The 23,557-nt window shown below is 31.8% G+C and overlaps 2 protein-coding genes across 4 annotated transcripts in view; one reads left to right on the top strand and one right to left on the bottom strand.

The window, feature by feature from the left end:
* LOC136989954 (zinc finger protein basonuclin-2-like) overlaps positions 1 to 23,557 on the top strand; it is a 117,883-nt gene that overhangs the window by 85,651 nt on the left and 8,675 nt on the right. For all 3 annotated transcript variants that reach the window (XM_067288262.1, XM_067288261.1, XM_067288263.1), the window contains one exon: positions 21,343 to 21,578. In XM_067288262.1, the coding sequence (XP_067144363.1) occupies positions 21,343 to 21,578 (236 nt within the window). The remainder of the gene's footprint in view (positions 1 to 21,342; positions 21,579 to 23,557) is intronic.
* LOC136989963 (microcephalin-like) overlaps positions 1 to 23,557 on the bottom strand; it is a 305,005-nt gene that overhangs the window by 276,610 nt on the left and 4,838 nt on the right. The gene's annotated exons all lie outside the window — the stretch shown is intronic.

Genomic DNA, 23,557 nt, shown 5'->3' with positions numbered 1-23,557 from the left:
AGAAAGCAATTTGTTTGGTCTTGTCCGTATACTTATCAGAAGGGGGAGGGTGAGAAGAAGAGAATTAGACCGAACAACATGCTAAAACATTCCTTCTTTTAAGAGTTCCACGACATAGGACCTGAGCCGAGAGATAAAACTACAGACAGACACGCCGTTAAAGATTAATAGCGAAGCTTATTTGAAATTTTAAAAGACGACTAGAGAGAAGAAAGAAAGAAGAAAGAAGCAAGCTTCCGTAACGCTTGACGCTATCTACGAGTGCGTTAATTTGGACGTCTGACGCTGTCAGTGTTTCGTGACGCAGAGCCTGACGGATTACCGACGCTAAGGATTATCCGGATTAACCCCTCCCCGTCCACCGAAATTTGACGAGGCCACCTTGTTTCCACGTCTTTGCCTTCTATAGGGACCAGTGTTGGGTGCATACTTAGATAAGAAGGAACCATACGTCGGGGTGAAATTTTACCCACTGACAGCTGTAATCTTCTTATTACAAACTTTAAATATTACACCCGTTTATGGCGTCGTTATCGTTTCGCTTTCAGTGCGACGGAACGACGATGAACGAAATGGGAAATGTTCGAGTCCGATAATACTAGTCTCCATCTCACCTGGAATAATCAATCATGCACATGCTACTGTACACTACTTACAATACTTGTTCCTTTCACCTGAAAATAATAATACGAAGAAAAAAATTACACCATGGACATTTAACTAGATTAATTCGTTCGGATTATTTTATAAATTCAAATTTTCTAACGCCATTTTAATTCATTTATTATCTTAATTAAGGGGGTGACTAGTTTTTCTTCCGTAACGCCCCTCTTAAAAAATCACTTCGTCTTTTACTTTTTATGTAATATTATTCACTTTTGCTGAATATTTCATTTAATTCAGATTAATCCTTTACAATTTAACCAATTGTAATTACTGAATTAAGAATTATAAACTCTAAAATACGATGGAGATTTAATCATTTCGAAGGATGCTTGCTGTTCAATAATTAGGCCCCTATTGTTAATGAATAAATATTATATTTTTGTAATAATCTTTTAATTTTATTATAAAATCTGGTATTTATTTATCCTCTTTGGCTTTATCTATTTGCTTACAATTTTTCTTTATAGTTTTCTATATAGAGTTTTTAGAGTCTTTATCGAAAAATATTATTTTTATTTTTATTTTCGGCAAGATATCATCCGTTTCGACTTGGCATTTGATAATATTTCACAATATCTCGTACAGAAAACTTTCTCGTCTAGGGGATTGGCGGATAAGATCAAATAGTTTAACAACAGATCGAATAATTTTTTTATTTTTTACTTTTTTCTCTCTAAAAATACACAGTTTATTTATTTAATATTAGATAAAATTACAATAATTTTAACTACTTTCTTTAAATTATCAATTTTACAAGCTTATATACAGCTGTGTTTAACGTATACCGTATTAAACGTGTGCTTGTGAGCAAGAAGTGGCCCGAACCTTAGAAGTGTGCCAACGTAAACTAATCACATTACATCGTCCCTCCTAGCTGTAAGTAATGGGGTGGGCCTTAGCCACGTGTCCGTGACTATGAGTCCATAGAGGATTTTCCCTATCCTGACTTGACGAAATGAAATCGGGCGTCTGGTCAATAGGGATGCAGTACACTGTCTGATAACACTAATGATGGTTACGTTATTTGTAGTTTACGCATCCCTGACGAGATTCCTTGGAGGAATGGGAGCTGTACTTAATTAATCAACTTTGCTTTCTAACCTAAATCAAAAAAGATTTTGTTTTTAAATTATTTTATTTAATTATAATCTATTCTAAAGTAAATTATGATTTCTTTTTTTAAAAAAAGATCTATTTTGAATGATTTCTTTCCATAAATGTAATTATTTTGAAGAGGATTAATAAAATTTCAAACAAATGATGTAAATCGGAAGTAAATCTCTACTTTATTTCGTATTTAAATAATTTATATACCCTATTCGGTAGAAGATATTGTGAAAAGATAATCAACAGGATTTTTGTTCGTTAAATCAGTAACATTTTTCTAAGTATGTTACAGAGTTTACGACACGAAAAGTTTAACTGCATATACAGAGGGAAACAAAATCAATAATGTCATTGATAGTCCCAATGGTTCCTCTTCTGAAACATGGGCTCAGAGGGTTGGGGCAGGTGGCTGCAGCGGTCAGGACCAGCTGGGATTCAGCAAATACCCAAATCCCTGGCAGCAGTAGTAACAGTGAATACAAAATGACAAAAGACAGTAGTTTTAGGTAGTCGGGAGATATCTCATGAAGTAGAAATAATTGGACATCAAAACAAACCAAACCCGAGAAATTTAGTCCAAATCTCGCCAAAAAAAAAGAGAGGAAAAGATGTTTTGTAAGAGTTGAATTGATTTTCTGCAAACATAATTATTATAATTAAGGATTTGTTACGTGTTTAAGTTGGCACCAGACGTTAAAATATATAAAATTTTATAAATTAGCCAGTATTAGAAATTGAATTTAACATTGCTAAAGCGAGTGGTAACTTATAAATTAGACATTATGAAGATAAAACTTCTAAATTTGTAAAAATCACTCCCCACTGAAATTGGGGCAAGATGACTTATACCGTATCCTCGTAAACTTCTCAAGTTTGGCATAAATTAACGAAGAATAATCATGTAAATTTGAAAAATGGTTTAAAATATCCAGAAAAATTGATAATTTAAAGGGAATTAGTTTAGGATAAAGGTGAGAACCTATATATGCTAATGACTTTCTGTTGTCTGAGGCAACAGTTTTTGCCATGTCCTAAGTAAAAAATAAAAGGAGGGAATTTAAAAAGAACAGAAGAAGAAGGAAAAAAATAAGAGGTTATTTTCGGATATGTTTTGATGACTGTCTTCCCTTAACTATGTAATTATTGATAGCACGTTTCGCTAAAGATGATGTCTCAAGATATCACAGTTGAAGCGGCTTAAGAGCTTTATGCAAATACATTGCTGGCTTAAAGCAAGATGGCTGTAATGGTTATGTAATGCATACCGATACATTCATTTAGCAAACATTTCGATCTTACTGAAATGATATTTTGAACGTCAGGCAGGCTGCAGATGGTGGTCTTTCCAACAGATATGCATTTTAATTTAGGGTAGGAGGAGCTTGTATAAAGTAGGAGAAAATGAGTTTAATGGGGGGTATCTGGTTGAAATCTTGAGAATTTCTAAACTGAACTGATAGAAAGCAGATCGTCTTCCTTATGACTACGAAAAGAAATTCAATTGATAGGTCTATCTTGTATAAAAAATGATCGAAACTTCCTTTCGTGCCACCTGAAGTCGTTCTAAATTTAATTATGGAAAATAATGTAATGATAAATTGAGAACAGTTATCAATTGGATTTAATTCAATTTTCTTATTCATAATTATATCCCTTAATAGAATATTTTTTAGATAATCTTATCCCGTAATATATGAGCTTATCATCAGAATTATATTGAAACTTGATAATTAGATCGGAATTTCTTCGCTTTTAAAAATAAGATAATCGAACTTTTAAATTTTTATTTTATAATTATTTATTGATCATAAATAAATTTAAAGCATGGTTTATTATATTTTTCCTCCTGTACCAAGTCTCGTCATTTTTAAAATTCAAAATGTTAAATATTTCTTTAAAAATATTGCTCTTACAAGTCTGTAAATTGCATCTGCAGAGTGTGTCATAATTAAAAAAAATTAATTATTGTTTATTATAAATATTCATATTAAATATAAACGATTGTAGAATGGATTATATTTATTTAAGAGATTTATGTAAAAGGCCGCTTAATTAAATTGTATGTAAGGTATGGAGATTAATGGGATCAATATAGGTCTACTGTTAATGAATTATATAGTTAAATGTTAATGAATTTTCGTATGAGGAATATTGAAACGTATTTTATTCATTTTTTTAAGAAGCTGTTACTGGGGATTTAATCCGTTTTGAGGGTATTCGTTCTAGTTTACACCCAAGTCGTTTAGACTTAACGCTTAGTGATCCTTGCGAGTCGTATTTTGGGGGTTAGTTCTAACTTTCTGGAGGGGATTAAGGCATCGATCTCATATCCTGAGTCAGCAACCAAGGGAACGAGAATTAATATTTAAAAAATGCAAAACTATGCGCGCTCTGGAGTTTTTAGCAGCTGCTTCGTCGATAGGTCTCGTTTCCTCTTAAGTGGTCTCGGCATGGGCGAGTTTTTCCGCCCCATCAACTTTAATGAAATAAAATTCATTATAAAACTGCGGGGGAAGAAAGAGAAAATTTGTTTCTTCCCTCCCCTCCCCAATGACTCTCGCGCTTCTTTTTTAAATTCTCTTTCCTTTCCCCCACCTTCGTTCGAAAAACATTCGATCTTTCCTCTCTTGGTCCAATTCCCTCCCCCACTTCCCCTTGTGATGAACCAACGTCCCAGAGTGTTCCGTTGCAAGTTATAGACGTTTAATTTTTCCCAGTCGCCGCTCATGGTTCTACCAACCTGATGGATCTTTGGGTTTCCAATAAGCACCCTGAGTGCAATCGAGCTTGTCTCTTTCTGTATCATTGCCCTTACTTTCAAACAGTTGAAATTTTATACACCTAATTTTAAACAAGAGTCATTTTTTGATAAATTGTCATCAACAGATGTTTCGACTTCAACAGTTGTAAACTTACGCTTTTCAACCTTCCCTACGCTACTTCCACTGCATTTTTCCTAAATAAAATCTCATCATTTTTAAAAATACCTATTATTATTATTATATAAAATTCTAATTTTTATAGGTTATTTTTATTGTTGTTCTTGTGGCCTACATTAAATACATATATATATATAAAACTATTATGTAGGAACTTTCGTTAGCAATTTTAAAATCGCGATTTAAGTTTATTTACTTTAATTAAAATAATTAAATTAAGTATATTTACTTTTAAAACGTTTTCTAATAAATTAATATTTGACTTGAATTTGTTTCCCCATTATTTATTAAATTTAATTTCTTTTTTTTCAAAGAGCAGAACAATATTTTATGACTTAAACTTATTATTTTTTTATCTTTTTTTTTAAAAGATTAAATAATACAAATATAGGCCTATTTTTTTCTTTATTATTTTAATGTAATTAAATACTTATAAAATCTATTTTATTTTAATTATTTTTATTGATAATTTTATCATAGTATCATATGTTTATACATCGGAAAAAATCTACAGAAAGAACAATAATAATAATAATAATAATAATAATAATTTTTTAATTGTATAAATGGTCAAATTTTTCTAAAGAAGCTTTTAAAATCATTTATTAAATTATAATTTAATAAACTTTCAACCAACGAAATCGTTGTTTACATATTTAACTGTTTAGTAAGTTTAATTAATTAATTATTATTATTTATAAAGTAAATTATCAAAGAAGTAAATTCTATTTTATTGCTTAATTTTCCGTACATTAGAGTAAATAATTAGAAAAATTATCAAGGGAATAAATACTATACGTTGTTTATTTCTTTATAAATTATCAAAGTAAATTATTAATAATAATAATAAAAAAAAAACAATCGAGCATTTGTTTATCCTTTTCTTTAATAATATATTTTATTAATAATTTACTACAATAATCACGTTATTTCTTTCATAGTTTACTTACTGATTTAATAATTTTATAGTATAAAATCTTTATAATTTGATTAAAAAATATATATATATATTTAAAGTAAATTAAGTTTACAGTTGTTAGAATAAATCAAATATAAATTAATTAATTAGAAAAATGTGTATCAAAAGATACAGATTAAAGTTGTTGGATATAAATTGTTAAGAGGCATCTGGTATAGTCTAATTTTTCCTCCTGTATCGATTTTTCCAAAAGAAAAATAAAAAAAAAAAAAATTCTTTTTTAATTTCATCCTCTTATTTTCCGATTTCGAAGCATTTTCTTTAACAGACAATCTAATAAAATTGATTCCATTAAATTTTCCATTATTATCTCAATTGATAATTGTAACTTCTACATTAAATCTCTATCCCACTTTCATAAAAATTGAAAGGAAACATTCCAGCTTGTTGCAAATATAATAAATGTTCATATTTTAGAAAGGTAATATTGAATATTACTTTATTCTAATAAGAACCATTATTATTTTTGATTTTTTTTCTTTTTTTTTACCTTAATTCCATTAGATCTTTTCCTCACATTTCAACCTTTTTCAGTTGATGTACATAAGATATCGTTGAGGGGGAGTATAGAAGCTTGGTGTAATCAGCCATTTTAACCCTCCCAGGGATTGTTGGGTGTGAGAAGGCATTTAAATTGGATGGATTTAGCGATTCACACAAGCTGAGCCGCATACCAATCAACCCCTGATTCGTACAAATTTTACCATCTCTTGTCATTTGCAAGGAAGACAAAACGTTCGAGACTTTCGTTATAAAATAAATATAAAAAAAAAAAGTCTCTCTATCCAAACATATGAAAATATGTCGACTTGTCCCAACAGTGTCGGCTCTATTCTTCTTTCCTTTTTTTACCTTAAAGTTATTGAATTGCTTGGTTTAATCAGAGAATATGCTAGGTTATCCGGGCTAGACACGTATCTGAGATATTCTCCATTCAACCCTTGTGTGTGTGTGTGTGTGTCTGTGTGTATGTATGTGTATGTGCGAGGAGTGTAGTCGCCGCAGGATATGATCTCCACCTTAATGTCCCGCTGAGCTTTCTGGATTGACTATGTTTATTTTTTTTTATCTAAATTGATTGCGTATTCGCAATTGTTAGCAATCATTTTAATGCTGTGTTTTAATAACTAATATAATCGAGTCGAGCATCCCATTATTTAATAAAACAATATATATATATATATAGTTTTATAAATAATTAAGTGGAATGATTTCAACGTAATTCGCCTTAATTAGTCGAATAAAACAAATCAAAATTGATTGCTAATTTTTTACAATATATTTCTACTTAATGCGCTTTATATATGAATTCATGATCCATATTTTTACTATAATAAAGATTCACTCATTGCTCGTTATATTTGCATACATAAGTATACACGTTATGCATCGTTTCGCTGAGATTATACGGGAAATTTTTCATCCCTTTTATGCATAAGTAGCCAGAAGCTCGTATGCTTTTATTTTTATTATTATTTTATCTGATAAACTTTATTAAAATTGATGATAATTTCTAAAAAAGATTAAGAGATTAAGATCTTCATTCATCGATATAGGCGCATAAAGAATTGACAATGAGCAATTTATGACAATGGCATGTAGAAGATAATCATATAATGTTGAAGACGTCAACCTGAATGATATGTTGCAAGAGGGGGAGAAAAAAATGCTCGTCAAATTTTTACATATATAGACTTCTTCTCGGTATAATTACGGTGATCTGATTGTCTTTGGTGTGCGACATTTGTTTGATGGGTTGATGTAATAAATATAATGTATCCACTTCACATCCGAGTGAAAAGCGATGTATAAAATGTGGACCATCTTGTCGAGTTTATAAAAATTTTAAAAACTTTCCTTTCACTTTCCCGTGCTGTTTTTTTTTTTATTTTTTAACTTAAAGAATTATGCAATGTCAATTCTGAGTTGCTGCTTGTTGTTTTCTCGATGTTGAATAATTTATTATTGAATAAAATCATTCATAATGCTCTAACTAGCCCGCTGTTTCACTTAATAATAGACGTAAGATTATTATTATTATTATTATTATTTAATAAATATTTAATATTTAAAAATATTTTGGGAATTTTAAAGAAAAGAATGGTTAGAAATGAGATTATCGTTGATATCTTCCAAACTCATATAAACTTATCTATATATGAGTGTGGAAGGTAGGTTCTTTCCGTTCATCAAAGCGTTGTGACCACCATGTGTCACCATCGTTGCTGGATCATTACTAACACATCGTACGCCACGTGACACTGTTGCCTGGTTACTGGAGGACCACGCCTGGCTGCGGGAATTCCATAACGAATCCAGTTGCCACGTTTATAAGAGTGACGAATGGCAAAACGACACTTCTCCCCCCCCCCAAAAAATGACAAATGTCGGAAACGAATACGCACGTGACGATCGAATTTCTTCCTTATTATCTATATTATATATTCGATTTCTTCAATGCACGATAAGATTTTTTTCAATTATCCGAGTTGTGTAATATTTTTTTTAATTTAAAAAAAGAGCAATGGATTATTGATAAACAACAATCCAATTTTAAGAACAAAGAGTTTTTCAAAACGTAAATCGATCCAAAACCGGAGAGGTGGGGCAGGGCAACGACAGGTCAGACATAGCAGGGAATCAACTATAGACTATCTAGAAGAGATCTAAACACGAGAAAGGGTTACGCCGAACACGGAAATGCTGACTATTTTTCATGTGGGTGGGGTGGGGCGTAGACAGATAGGGCGAACTCAGGGACGCCCTGCGTGACTCTGACGTTTGGAGACTCGAGATCGTTTCCAGGGCAAAAATAACTGTAGCATCTCGATTTTCATTGTATAAAGGGGAACAACAAACTTGAAAGAGATGCGGTCGACCTTCTTTCGATCCTTGGAACGAACTAGAACAATCATTCATGTGATAAAGGCATTGTTTTTAGGATATATTCCACCGGTAGCCTATCACACTTGTTAGTATTTTACAACCCTACTATTCCTGTTTAAACATGATCCCGATCACGTTTACAATAACTATGTACAGTAGATGAATAGATAAAGTCGTATGATATTTTTATTTATTGATCAAAGATAAAAATTTACTCTAAAACACAATTTAATGATTAATATGCTCGCTCATTCAGTCACACAAAAGTTTTTATTCAAAGGAATTGGAGCAACGTTATATGTGCGAAACTTAATTGATATTAAAATGCCTCAATTAATTTTAATTAGTTAATTAATGCAAATATCCGAGATAAAAAAAAAACTCCGAGCTTAATTAATTGTTATCGTGTATCGATAGGCCTACGTTAATTTAACTCTAACGAATGCTTTATATGTAAATACAACACTAAAAATTTCGGAATTGTATGCAATGTGAATTGCTAAAATTAATTTTAATTAAAAATATTATATAAGGACTTATCAGTTATGAAGATTTCACTATTCTTACAACGTTTTTTAGCCTTTTCTAACTTCAGAAAAGTCTTTAAAACATTAATTTTATGTATATTTGATTAATTATTTACTGTTAGTAATAGGTTATCGCGTTATAAATTTTATAAATTTTTAATTTTTAACATGTTTTTCAATGCGAGTTTATCAGTTGAAAATCTTTTAAACTAAACGTTTTAATAAATTTACTTTATGGGCTACTTAATTAATATTAGTAACACGAATTTTTACAGGAGATAATACTTATAAAAATTCAAGTTTGTTGCTGATAAATGTTATTAAAAGTATTAATTTTTGTTTCTTTACACACTTAATAACTTACTAGTAAAATTCCTATTATAATGAACACTTTAAATTGGATATTAACTTTAATATTCGCATTGGTTTAGTTAATTAATGCAGAAGGGAATTTATGTTAAGGTGTAAGCTTATGTTTAAAACCTAGTATTAGGGAACAGAATTCTTGAAGCATTTATAGTTGTATACACTTGATTTTCATCACCCCAACACGTAATGTATCGACATTTTTAAAGGCAACGATCAAAAGGAAGACTGAGCGAGACAATTTAAGGACAGACTGGACCCTACAATTGTCAAATTCCAAGTCTTGACAGAAGATGGCTATTGGTCATCTCTCGGCTTTCCCCCTTCTCTTCATCTTCTGTAGAGACCGGGACTTACAATTAGACGCCATTCTGTAGAGAAGAGAGAAAAAAAGGCCCGCGTGCGATGTTTATCAGAACCCAGTGGAGCGAGGTGTGGTATCTGGCGCTCGGATCTCATCTTGTCACGACAACCAGATGTAGGGGCGGGAGCGGAGGAAAGTGGCCAAACGTCTTCGTCCCGGAACCAAGACTCTTTGCCTAAGGGAAGAGGCGGATTTCTTCACTAACGCGCATAGACAGCTGGAAGAACCTCGTGTAACAATACCCTATAGATACTGCTAATATTAATAATCAAATCGTGACAGCTAATACTTGTAATTGCATAATTCAGTTTTGTTGACTTTTTACAAACCATTACGACGATCTCGAACATTTCCACTGTCACACAACCTTGAACTGGGTCATACACACATACACACACATACATAAAAAAGAACAGGAATTCTGTTCAGGAGAGAGGAGAGAGAGAGATAGACGAATTTATGAAATTCTCATTTGCATTACCTTTTTCTTGTGTGTGTGTGTGTGTGTGTGTCGAATTCTTCATTTCCACTTCATTTTTTACCATTTTTTTTTTCTTTTTAACGTTAGTTCCATTACAACAAAACGAGATGAAGAAATCAGCGCATTCTCTCACTCCCTAAGGTAGAAGGTACTAAAATACTTCTGTTACGTGTAATTAATCTGGAGACGTTGTGTCAAAAACTCTTGGCTACAAATCATTGTAGATAACAACCCTTTAAGAGGAGATAAGCCAACGATTTTACGACTATTCTCGAAGCGCCTCAATGACCGCATTACGTTCTTCCGGACACATCTACTACTACTATTTTTTTTTTCTTCTCGCTTCTTTTTTGAAAAGCAGTAATCACAAATAAAGATGTAATCACAAGTAGCTAGACCTTTCACGTTTCTTATAACCCAAGTAAATGAAATTACATTCAAACAACCAAAAATTACTCGCGGTTACCTCCTGAAAAACTTTCCTACCTCTAGGTTACTGTTAAAGGATAATCATTAGTGAGTTAAGTTATTGTCAGTTTTAGCTCATCATTATGCACCGAAAGCCATAATGAGGTCGAATCGAGTTTGTTACAATTCATTTCATTATCATTCTAGAAAGAAATGTTAAACAAATGAGAGCTTGTTCTTTAGGTTTTCTTTCTTTTTTTTTAATTAATTTTATTTGGACCCCGTACATTATAATTAAGAATGCTTCTAATCTAATCACGTGAAATCCGTGAACCTCAAATGTCAATCAAAAATTCTCATTCACTCTTTAAGTGTTTGCCTTATGCTAATAGATTGCATTTTTATGATTACATTTTTACAGGAAAAAGAAAAGAATAAAAAAAAATTAATTTAAAAATACATTTAAAAGTCGATATTTTATACTTTTAATTAATTTATATTAATAATTTTACATTAGAAATAAATCTAAAATTATAGTTTTATATCAAAAGTAATATAAAAGTTTCTTCTGTAACTATTAAGACACGTTCTTTTCTATTTTTAATTTCCTTTTATACAATAATTTCTTTTAATGGAATTAAAAAGGAAACAATTTTTTTGGCATTTAACCAAATATGTTCTTTTTTAGAATGAAGTTTGAAACTTTAAAATTTTCATCATTAAAATATTTTATATTTTTGTTAAATCTGTTTCATTAAAACCTCGATTCTCTCTAAATGTGCGAAATACAAGATTTGCTCTTTCTCTACTTTTATTTTTCAAATATTTAACTCAATTTTTAAGTTTTATTCTTTTATAAGAGAAAAATTAATATCGTCAAAGAGAATTCCAAGAAGATTCTTCACTTGTAATCAGCACTATTATAGAAGACAAGCAAAGATCAGCATCAATTTTATGAAAGAAAATTTAAATTCTTGTATCTTCTTCCATGTTTCAAGGTGAAAAAATATATATATAAAGAATTTAAATTATCTTCTTGTAATGCACAGAACAATTGTCATCCTTCAGGTATCATCAAGACGACAATTGTTCAAAAAACATTATAAATAAGAGCTGCAATTTAATCTGATTATAGATAGGACTTTTACAAACCGAGGTTAATCGTCGAAGGGGAGTAAAAAAAAAAAAAAAAAGATAAAATCCGAATATGTGACAGAACCTGTCTGCAGGACAGAATCTGATGCGACCTTAGGTCATCGAAGATTAGTCAGACCGCTGTTATATTCCCAATGGTAGGTGGTGTGTCTGCTGTTTAATCCATACGACGTTTCTGTCCCTCTTGTTTACCCTGTCTGTCCTAACAGTGGGAGATATCTCCGTGGGGTAGCAGCCCCCTTCGTTAAAGACACCATGTAGTGAACTAGTGCCAAAGATCGTAAAGCCAGAACAGTATGTGTATACCATCGACATTTATTGCCAAATTTAAAATTCAAACTCGATCTATTTTCCGCAAACCCGCTGTTTGACTAATTTCTTCTGCCAGATAGTTGTAGTTGCGACAACAGTCTTGTTGAATGTCTTCGCTTTTGTATAAAGTCCCGCTTACGGTTTTTAGAAACTGTAAAAAAACGATGATTTTTTTTAAAATAAAATAACGATTATTTAAAATATTAAGATAATTATTAACTAATAATATAATTTTATATTTACAAGAATTTTCTTCGCTGTATTAAGTCGTCTAAACACATTGAAACTGTATTTAAAAAGACGATGAGTTTTTACTCATTATTCTAAAATTATAGAAATATTTTTTTATTTTATTAAAATATTATAAATATATTATTTTTATAAATGTCAAAAAAATATATAAATATTTTTTTGACATTAATCTTCAATTAAAAGCGATATATTAACAAATCTATAGACATTTAAAGGGAGGAAAACCTTCCAAGTGTATGTATATTTATCAAGGCCAACGTTAAAGTTTTCCTTATTTCCTATAAATAAATTTAATTTTACGTTATAAATACAGTTAAACTATTGTAAAACTTAATATGTTTCGTAAAAAATAATTATTTGGAAAAATCTTCGCTTTTAATTCGAATATAAACAGAGAAAAAGAATTTTTTTAAACTAAAAATGGGGTACTCCTTTCAGAAGATCTATTTATCTCCTTCCTATGGATTCTAATATATATATATATATAAAATGATTGTCAACTAATTAAAATATATTTTAAAAATGTTAATAGTTATGTTATTAATTAATATAATATTATACTCTTGATCATAACTTCGTTATTGATTCCTCCATCTTGATATTTACATTACACAATTTGTTGTATCAGTTCAAATTTATAAGAATTAAAATATCTTATTTGTTTTTTAATAATGTTTTTCAGTTTTATAATTTTATTCTATGAAAATTACAAGCGAAATTATCCTTAATTTTAAAGAAATTTCTTATTTTCTTGGTAAAATTGATAGGTAATATGTTTCGGTAATCAAGTTAACAAATTGAATTTGATCAAAATTTCACTGTCCACGTTCGATATTCTAAATTTACTTTATATAATTATGCTTAAAATATATAAATAATTTATATCGATGTTAAAAATAGTTTTTAAAATAATTCTTTACAAAAATAACAAACGTTGTTTTGTTTGAAGAAAAATTCAAGAATTAATCGAAAAATCTTGAAGGGAATGCGATTTTATTCAAGATTGTTTAGATGGTATCGAGGGAGAAATGGATCGCTACATACAGACATTGTGAGGTGAACATTCATCATGACGAAAGTTCATCAAGTTGTTTGCGAGAACTTCTCGCAGGTGACAAATAAACAAATTCGCACGGTCGGGAAATGGACCTCCGATCGAGAAGAATGGTAGAAATGACAGAGATATGTTGGAGACAATTTGTCACAGTGGCAACATAGGGCAAGCTTCTCTCTTACAGACATGCCACGACACTTTCTTACCATCAATCAACGACAGCAACACGAGTGGTGGCTCAACTTTTCAAACTCAACTCTTAAATGCTTTAGAAAAACTAAAGTTTCCAAACTACTCTATAATATTTAATTAAATTTACTTGCTTAATTGAGAACAATTGATAAAAATGACTCGGTTAATCAATCTGATAAATATGATCCAGTACTTATAACGTCTCGTTTATACAGAGAGGATCATAAGAGCTGCCTACAGTTTGTTAATAGTGCTTTTAGTATACTCTACAGTTTGGCCTACACTTTTTATAGTTTGTAGTCTCTATTATAACAATATATTTTATACGGGTCTAACGTCATTAAATATTATACAGCTTATAGTATGATTTTGTAGTCCCTAATCTACATCATTTTGTGTGACTAGTTTAGACTCTGTATAGTATAGTATTTGTTTTACCATTAGTTATTGTGCAATCGATGATTGAGTTATTGCAACTTACTGTTTAATTTCTTAATATATATTTTTAAAAAAAACCTAATAGCTTGTTCACATTACTAATTGCAAACCTATAACCTGTAATTTGCATAACCCGTGGTTTGTTCTTATACGTAGATCAGTCTGTATTTAAATGTATTTCATCTTATTTAACATACAAGGTCTATCATATTCAAGAATATTAATAAACTAGTTAAGGTCATCGTTACTCTTCTACAAATTTGGAATTTATCCTATAGGAAGTGTACATACGTAGTATACAAGTTGATTTTTCTCATAAAAATACAACATGTTTAGTCAGTAGCTAATAAAGTTACAAAGATGATTGGTGGAATACTTACTTCATCGTATTGCCAACGTTCTGACGAAATTAATCCTTGTGGACTCGTTATGGCAATACTTGGCAATTCACACTCTTATGAGATCAACTAAACTGTTAATTAGAATAGCATAGGGTCTGCGGCTTATCGATCTTCGTGTTTTTATTTCTTATAAAGACCGAGTTTTTTTTTAACTTTAAGTAATTAATCGTAACTTCAAAATCCTTGTATTTCATTAAATTTTTTTTTTTCCTCAAATTTTCCACCAAGACTTCATCTTCATTAGTAGACCTTGAGAAGTCCTAAGGCATCGCTTTTTTTCTAATTATATTTGTAGTCTCTATGAAAAAAAAACCTGTTCTTAATTTATTAAACAGTTATTAAATTTGTGTTACCTTTTTAAATTAATATATATATATTTTTTTTATTTTATTTTATTTTTTTCAGGAAGTGAATAAATTTGGAAATATTTAAATTCCAATTATTGAATTTTATCTTAAATACCGTACCTAATACCAAAATAATTTAATTTACAAGTAATTGTAAGCTAAATATGTACACTTCTTACACATTTAAATATCATAATTTTGTCAATTTTATAGTCAAAAATACTTTCTGTCGTATAATGAATACGGTGTTGGAGAATTTCCTTATTATGTGAGATTATTTTTCTTGGAGAAGCTTGGTGCCTTTTTGATCCACTTTTATTGGCTTGAAACAGTTTAGCTACCAATCAACCTCCTCTTATTGCCATGGTAACGGGGAGTTAGACGATATTAAAAACTCGACCGCTACACATCACATATGTAGTTGCCATTAGGTTACCATCCGTCAATAAAACACCATATTTCTCTTATAGGAAAAATATTACTTTTACAATTATTATATTAACTGAATATTTATGGAAAAATCTTTATAATACAGTTTTTTTTTCCTTAATATTTTCATCTATTTTTTTTTCTTTTACTCTCCATCTTCTCTATCTTATTAACACATGTGTGTATACAATGAACGAATTTATTAGAATTATTTTTAATTATAAACGAAATTTGTAAGGTTCCATTAATGATTTTGTTACTGAAGTAATCGGTGTTAAAGTAGTTTCTATCCAATTCTCACTTTTACGATATGAAAGACGAAAACACCTTCTTTTTTTTTTTATGAAATAAAAAGACAGTCGCCTCCAAAAAATAATTTTTAGTGGATCACCATTTATTTCCTTACATTGTTCAAGAATAAAAACTTTAGGACGACCCGACCTTCCTTTTTAGGCTTCACGGCCGTCCAGGAAACAATTCTAAAAACACAGGAAAAACTCCAATTAAAATTATAAAAATTTTTTCGAATATTGGAATTGGTAACCTTACGACGTCTTGAGTTGCATCCATGACTTCCAGTCGGGATTTTCGGACCTTATATCCACTTGTAAATTTGCGCTGTAAAATGTAGATTATCTTGTCCTCCCTCTGCAATATTTTAATATTATAAATTCGCCGCCAGAGGGAGGACAAGATAATCTACATTTTACAGCGCAAATTTACAAGTGGATATAAGGTCCGAAAATCCCGACTGGAAGTCATGGATGCAACTCAAGACGTCGTAAGGTTACCAATTCCAATATTCGAAAAAAAAAAAAAATTTTTATAATTTTAATTGGAGTTTTTCCTGTGTTTTTAGAATTGTTTCCTGGACGGCCGTGAAGCCTAAAAAGGAAGGTCGGGTCGTCCTAAAGTTTTTATTCTTGAACAATGTAAGGAAATAAATGGTGATCCACTAAAAATTATTTTTTGGAGGCGACTGTCTTTTTATTTCATAAAAAAATATTTTCATCCAGCGAAATTTTAAAACTGAAACACCTTCTGTTAACAGTTCTTCCTTGGTTACTATTGGTCATAGTTAGAACGAATGACCAAGTCGCTGGTAGAAAATGTCACCACCTTTAACGCGAGAAAACGAAAAACACAATCATTATATTATAGTTCTATCGTCTTATATCATGTAATAACGCTTAATTAAATACAAAAATGAAAGCTGTAATTATGAATTTAACGTATAAAAAAAGCATTAATTTTAATGTTTTTTCCCCCTCCTTTTTAGAAATTTATGGTTAAAATTTTATAATATAAAGAAGAATAATTTATATTTATTCTAATTTAAGTAATTTCTAAATAATTATTTTTGTAAAATGATTTTTTTTGTAACTAATTTGGAATCAAGCGCCATTGTTATCTTATCCGAAGGAAGTATTGTAGGCTCGTATAGGCCTATTTTTTTATACACTCTTCATATATTTTCTTTACAAAAGAATCACTTCTGTTGAATTAAAATAAGAAAATATATTATAAATCACCGGGAATATTAATTTATAAATTGGTAGCGACGAGAAAAAAATGAGAAAAAATCCATAGCGTTACGAGTTCATCAATGATTACGGATGAACCCCGACTGTGACAACAAATTGACCACCGGACAGCAAACACTTAAACATCGGTGTTCGTGTCAGTGGAACACATTATTACTATGGTGATAGATGTGTCGGCGTTCGATGTTACAACAGTCTTCCGACAATGGAACCCGGGAGGTCCTCGAACTTCGACATGGACAAAGTACTGCTTGTGTATTGCTAGATGACAGTAGCCTCCTATGTCACTTGTCGGGTCTTTTGTGTTGTAACATCACTAGAACCGCTTCTTGTTTCTTTATTGTTATAACAAAACCAATCTAATGAACTCCAACAAACTTTTACACAAACATTTTGATAACTTTTAACGTTTTCTTTGATGATTTTCTTACACAAATTATGTATCTCTATCAATTTTCTTAATTGCGGTATTTAAAGTCTAATAAACAGCCTATAATTTATACGCATTTAAACATTAATATGTGAGTATTGAATGTAGAAGAATATGTTTTTCAAGTAGATTTTGTGGTTCTAACACTTTGTAAATGAGCTGCGAGTGCGTAGAAATGGGTTAGGAATGTCAGCAAATGTGCACCTACAGCTTGACTTCCTCCACTTTCTATCATACATTTTGATATAGAGACGTCGAGGAAACTAAACATGGAAGATAATTGCTAGAATGTGAATAATTTCTACATCGTATCACACGGAATATTCTTGGAAATAGAATTATAAACATTGTATCTTATAATTTCTGAGAAATGAAAATGAAAGACGATTGATACAATGCTAAATTGCAGCTATACATCAAGACGTTTGGTGTTGAAGTGTACTTAATCGATCTCACCCTACCAACTAATTAATGAAGTTAACATCCTGCTGGGAGGCACGCCTGCGGGAATACAGATTACACACCTAACAAAGTTACACTGTACGTGAGTAGTATTTGACAATGTACCCCGCTTAAAACGTTTGACTAAACGCAGATTTCCTGCGATATGTCAGTTGAGTAAACATTATCTCAATCTGAAGTGCGTTTGAAATTTATATCATAATCTGAAACAATTCATCCGAAGTCTGTAACGAAAATTTACAAATATCTAAATTTCTTGGTAGTTAAAAGCATTTCCGGATAGGCAGGGCCTATGGCTAGAGTCAGGTTATTTGTTAGTTTTTGATAGTTTTCCTGAGTCGTAGGTTACTGGGGTTTCATTAAAGAGAGATGAGAAGGAAGCTTGAAATGATTCCTCACTTCGTTACATCAGCTAGGAAACTCACCGGGGTGTCAGTATCCATATTGACCTTCTATTTAATGTTCTCTTCTCCCCACTATCTTACTGTAATATATCACCTGTGCCCAAAGACCGCAGGGTACTTCCGGTGTGGGATGTTCCGATCGGGAGGGGGCGGCTGCACGCCCCGGGGTGAGAGGGAAGGGTCAAAACTACGATTTTCATGGCCGATATATTACATCGAGGGATGTACCAGATTCGCTTTAATTACGTGAAGTATAATGTTTAAAAATTATTAATGCCAAAGACCCCGTTTCTTCTTTACCGTATTTTCTCTACAGGTGGGATATTGTTTTATTAGTAAACTTAAGTAAACTAATAGAAATTAAGGATTATGTTGCTGTAGAATGATTATTTAATGATTGATACAATATTAATATATGTCTCGTATGATTCTCTCGCCCCAAATATAGGTGTATAGGCGTTTTCAATATTCTGTATTATGATAGATAGTTCATCTGATAGTTCTCATTTCTTCTCTTTGGCTCCTCGCAACGCATCTAGTGGTTGCTACAGGGCGTGGCCATAGGAGATATTTCATGATAAATTGTGTCCTGATGCAGTGTGACGGAGATAGTTGCATTGTTGTAGTGGGTGCAGCAGGACCTCTCGATGTTCTTAGGGGCCTCGGGAGGTCTCTTTCGATAGTCTGCCCTGTCGAGTCCACTCGGCTGACCCTGGGTCACTGCCACGTTGTCTAGCTTGCGGCCACTGTCACCAACCCTGTAATTTTGGGGCCCGGTTCCATTGTTGGCATCCAGCACATCCTAATGGACTTTGGCTCCGGGTCCAGCGTACTCGGTTCGGTGATGGTGACCGCTGTTTAGAGAGCTACAAGAGAAATAACCGTAGAAACGGGGCTTAGACGTGTGGCAGTGATATATGAGACGATAGAGATGAAACGGGACCCCGTGATTTTACTATGCAACCATTTTGGGATGCCAAACTAATGATAGACTTTAAGACTAAAGTGACTGTCCAGCGGGATGTCAGTCTCCTATTTTATGTGGGATGTCGTGAATTCAAGGTTGTTCCATTTTTCATTTCCAGACAGTAATAATGCACTCCAACTGTATAAAAGCTTTACATTCAGCCATAAGTTAAATCAAACTTAATCGCTATAGGAACATAAAAATCATATTTTAAATAATATTATACTTAAATTATGTAATTTTATCGTTTCTAAGGAGATTTAATTCGTATAAATTGTTAAAGAACCGTCGTTTTTAAATGTAAGAGGATTAAGAGGCTCATTATACATATATTAATTTTAAAATTCTCGAATACTGTGTTTTTCTCTTTCGCACGCACTGCATAAAGTCAATATTGCGTAATTATAGAGATATAAGAACTTTAGTAAGTGCTCATAGTCATAAAAACACCCAAATAACATAAGAGACCCGTCAGCTGACAAACGCCTCGTTCAAATGAGACCAGGTTATGAAGTGTTAGATGGGCCTCTGTTAAGGTTGACCATGATTTTTGAGAGGGAGGAAGAGAAAAAAAGGGAGGGATTAAGTTGGGTGTGATGGGCCCCTCTTCACACCCGTCGGCAGTCACGGACAACAGACAAGTCAGCCTTTAGAAAGGCCGCTGCTTTTCCTGAGGCCTTCCCTTTTGTTTTATAGACCCGGTGCCACCCCTGCTCTCGCTGTTCCGGGGACTGTCCTCTTATCGGAAAAGTGATCGGTGGGATGCACCTTGTCACGACTTCCGAACCCCCTACAAATGGACTGTCACGATATTGCAGTCGCCAGTTCTCATTATACAGCAGTACAGGTGCATGAATGACCTCTGATCCATCGTGTAAAATCTCCTTATCCAATAGAATATTCCCGACGCTATTTGTCATGTTATCACGCGTGACGATGAACGTGAGCTATAGAATGTCACGAATGTATTTGAGGTCATACAGAAAATTAGGCAATAGTTTACACAGATACCTTTTGTCAGACTAATTATTCTCTGGCATTTGAGGTACAATAGGTTACAAATGCTTTATATCATAAATAAAAACTAGCGAGTTTCTATTTAATCACGGAATTTAAACAAATATTGGATATGGTGATAAAAAAATCCCCATTCATCTTTCTTTAAACCGATTTTAACGTGCAACTCTCTCTTCCAACGTTATAAAAATTTAACTAATTTTAATAAATTTTATAAAAACAGGTTACATTTTTACACAATTTAATTTATTATTTTTAAAGATTTAACGGTTTTCTCGGCTTTGAAATATCGTGTTTTAGTATACAAATTGATGTAAGCTTATAAAAAAAAAAGTGTTTATTGTGCTTATTCTACTTAAAAAGTGGATAAAATAAAGAATTCTTATAAAAGAACATTTTAAAAATTAATAATACACAGAATTCTTAAAACAAAGCAGAAAAGTCGACTTTGTTTAGTCCTATTTATTTAAGTTATTTAATGATGTTTCTATTTATAGTTTATAAAATAAAATAAAACTTTATATTGTTTTTTTTTGCGTGTGTGTGTATTAAATGGTCGATTTTCAAATATGTCCTTTCGCTCTGTAACACATCTCTGGAAGTTGTTTCATTATCAATTCTATATTAATAAATAACAAAGGGATTGTTTGTTCTTCTCTACCTTAGCTTGTTGACATATGTCTAAGAGCAAACCTGAGTAAAGTCAGTTGTTTTTGAGGTACAGACGACTTTTGTCTTTAGTTATCCAATGTCCAGAAGCGAATGGCGTCGGACAATGGACAATCAGTTGTAACAACGTCCATCGATCTACATCAAGTCGTTTAACCATCTCTAGGAAGCTATTATTAGAACTGGTAGAACCACGTTTTTCCCAATTGCTTAATTACTATGTATTCCCTTCCAGGACCTCCCATCTGGGTAGAGGGATTTTCTTTTTAGCTGTCTGCACCCTATCTTTAACTATTGGGTCAGTTCGTAGTTGTCACTCTAACTCTGTATTTAACATCACTATTGTTTCTCTTATTCAACTCGTAAAGTAATAATATTTGTTGAAATGTTGGAATCTTTGATGGATCTGAAACCAGAATTTTGCATCTTTTTAAAGGGCGATTACACGTGGAGCTATTGTATTCTATGTTTAATTTAGATAAACATTAAGTTGTTTTTTTTTAAATATATTTTAGTAGATAAATATATGTTCCTCTTTTATTTCAGCCCTGGATAAACTCGGTTTTCGTCATCTTTATAATTGTCATCAGGTAGAGTTAGTGCAACCTAGTATTGCCTTCGACATTGCCTCTCTCATGCTTTATGGAACACAAGCTATCCCTATAAGGTTAAAAATTCTTCTGGATAGACTGTTTAGTGTATTGCAGCATGAAGAAGTGTTGCAAGTATTACACGGCTTTGGTTGGACGTATGAAGATTATGCTCGAGGTTACATATTACAGGTAAGTTGGGTGTATCATTTAATATTAACTGTAGGAAAAACAGGTTATTTATATAAAGTTGTAAATAAAAAAAAATGATAGATTTGCCACTCACTTTTCTTATTATCTCAATCTAAAAAGTATATCCTTATTCTTATTCTTCTTCTTTTTTTTAATTTATTTATATTATAGATTCTAATTTATTCATTGGTTTATTCGGCATTTATTATAGAATCACCTATATAAAACGAGATTGATCTGATAAAGTGGGCTATATCCATTATCTATTTAAACATAACGGGTTTCTATGATAACTAATGCAGTATCATCAATATTTGAATTAATATTTTCAATATAATAACGGCTTATTCATAGCTGTTTATAATTTTGCTTGAGGCTACAACCCATCCTACATAAACAGAATCCGAGGGATAAACTATGAACTTAAAATATCAAATTTTAATTGAAGTCTGCAACGTAGTGTCTTCAGATGAAAGGATAAAGACGTCCCTTTAATTACATTATAATTAAATACTGCCAAGACTTTCATTTTCACAATTATCTTAATTGTTTCTGCACTGAAAGTACACTATGGAATTTAGTTGACGTTTATCGGATTGTGTTCAGTCTAAACCATAGAGACTCACAATTTGCAGCCCAGACTAATTTCTTTATCTCGTGTACTTATTTAAGAATAGATTTTCTAGCTTCTGTTCACTGTAAATGTCTACAGCATCCTTCCTTTCACTTGGTGCAACTGTTCTTTGGAGAGTTTCTACTTTGCCATAATTATATTAACAGAAAATAACAAGTACCGAAGTCAGTTTATGAGACAGCATTAAGAAGGATAAGCAATTAATCTACAGAAAAAGGAAAACTTTCAACTATATTTTGGGGAGAGCAAACTCTTAATTAACAATTTCTATACGTTCCTTCCTAAAATTGCTTAACATAAATGGAAGAATTCGGGACAAAAAAAAATATTTTGTATTCTCTTCGAAGCTGTTTAAATAGGCTAATTTTATTGTTTTGTGCCATTTTCCTATAATATTTTCGTAGTTTTCTTGTAAGAATAAGCTGTAAAAATGCGAATTTGACTTGTATGTAACTCGAAAACTAACTTTAATTAAGTTATTTTGAAGCAACCCGAATTTTCTACGGGGTATAAATGTTGGCGAATGTATGCCCATAAATTCTAGATGAAACAATAAGCGAGAAAATATTTTTTTAACTATTTTGACGTCACGAGTTGTCAGTTAAATGATGTAAATGGCCGGGAGCTAGCATGCCAGCGATAACTCATCACTTCAAATTCACCGACATTCCGTTATTGAGACGGTCCCTACCTGTGACCTATAGGTCATACGTGGCAAATTAAACTGCAACGAAGTCCCACTTTGTTTTTCTGGAGGCAAAAACGGTTAAAACGGGATAGAGAGAAAACACCTTAGGCTCTATAACAAAGAAGCGAGGATAATATAGAGAATATATTGTATTGACATCGTTGAACTGGATTTGCATTGTTTTTTAACAGTTATTGAACTCACCTCGGGCTAAGTTGCATAGATAAATTCGTACGATTTTTGCCCCTAACCACGTCTTTCAATAATATCGAGGCGACACATAATTGTCAGTCGTCTGATCGACTATTTGTCATTAGGTTCACGTCATGAACGTGGAATTACCTGGCCCACACCTGTGATAAATGGAGTGGCCCCCTTTCGCCTTCCCCATAAAATGTCATTCGGAGGGCCCCTGGGAACATTTCTCCAACCGTTGTTTTGTCCATTTGATTCTCTGTAGTCGACAATACATCCATTAACTTACTTCCACTTGTCTAGGAGGATTTTCTGCACTTTTCTTTAACAAGGGAAATCTCACTGACGTTCTCCACCCCCTCCCCTTTATAGAAAATAACAATAAATTAACTACATTACACGAGCCGAAAGAGAAATTTTTATAAATTATTTATCCGAAAGAAACTTGGTTTTTAAAATCCC

The sequence above is a fragment of the Centruroides vittatus genome, unplaced genomic scaffold (assembly GCF_030686945.1).
Source record: "Centruroides vittatus isolate TY-2023 unplaced genomic scaffold, ASM3068694v2 scaffold_861, whole genome shotgun sequence".
NCBI classification, from domain to species: domain Eukaryota; kingdom Metazoa; phylum Arthropoda; class Arachnida; order Scorpiones; family Buthidae; genus Centruroides; species Centruroides vittatus.
The sequence above is the reverse complement of the archived record's forward strand: the minus strand, read 5'-3'. Positions and strand labels throughout refer to the sequence as shown.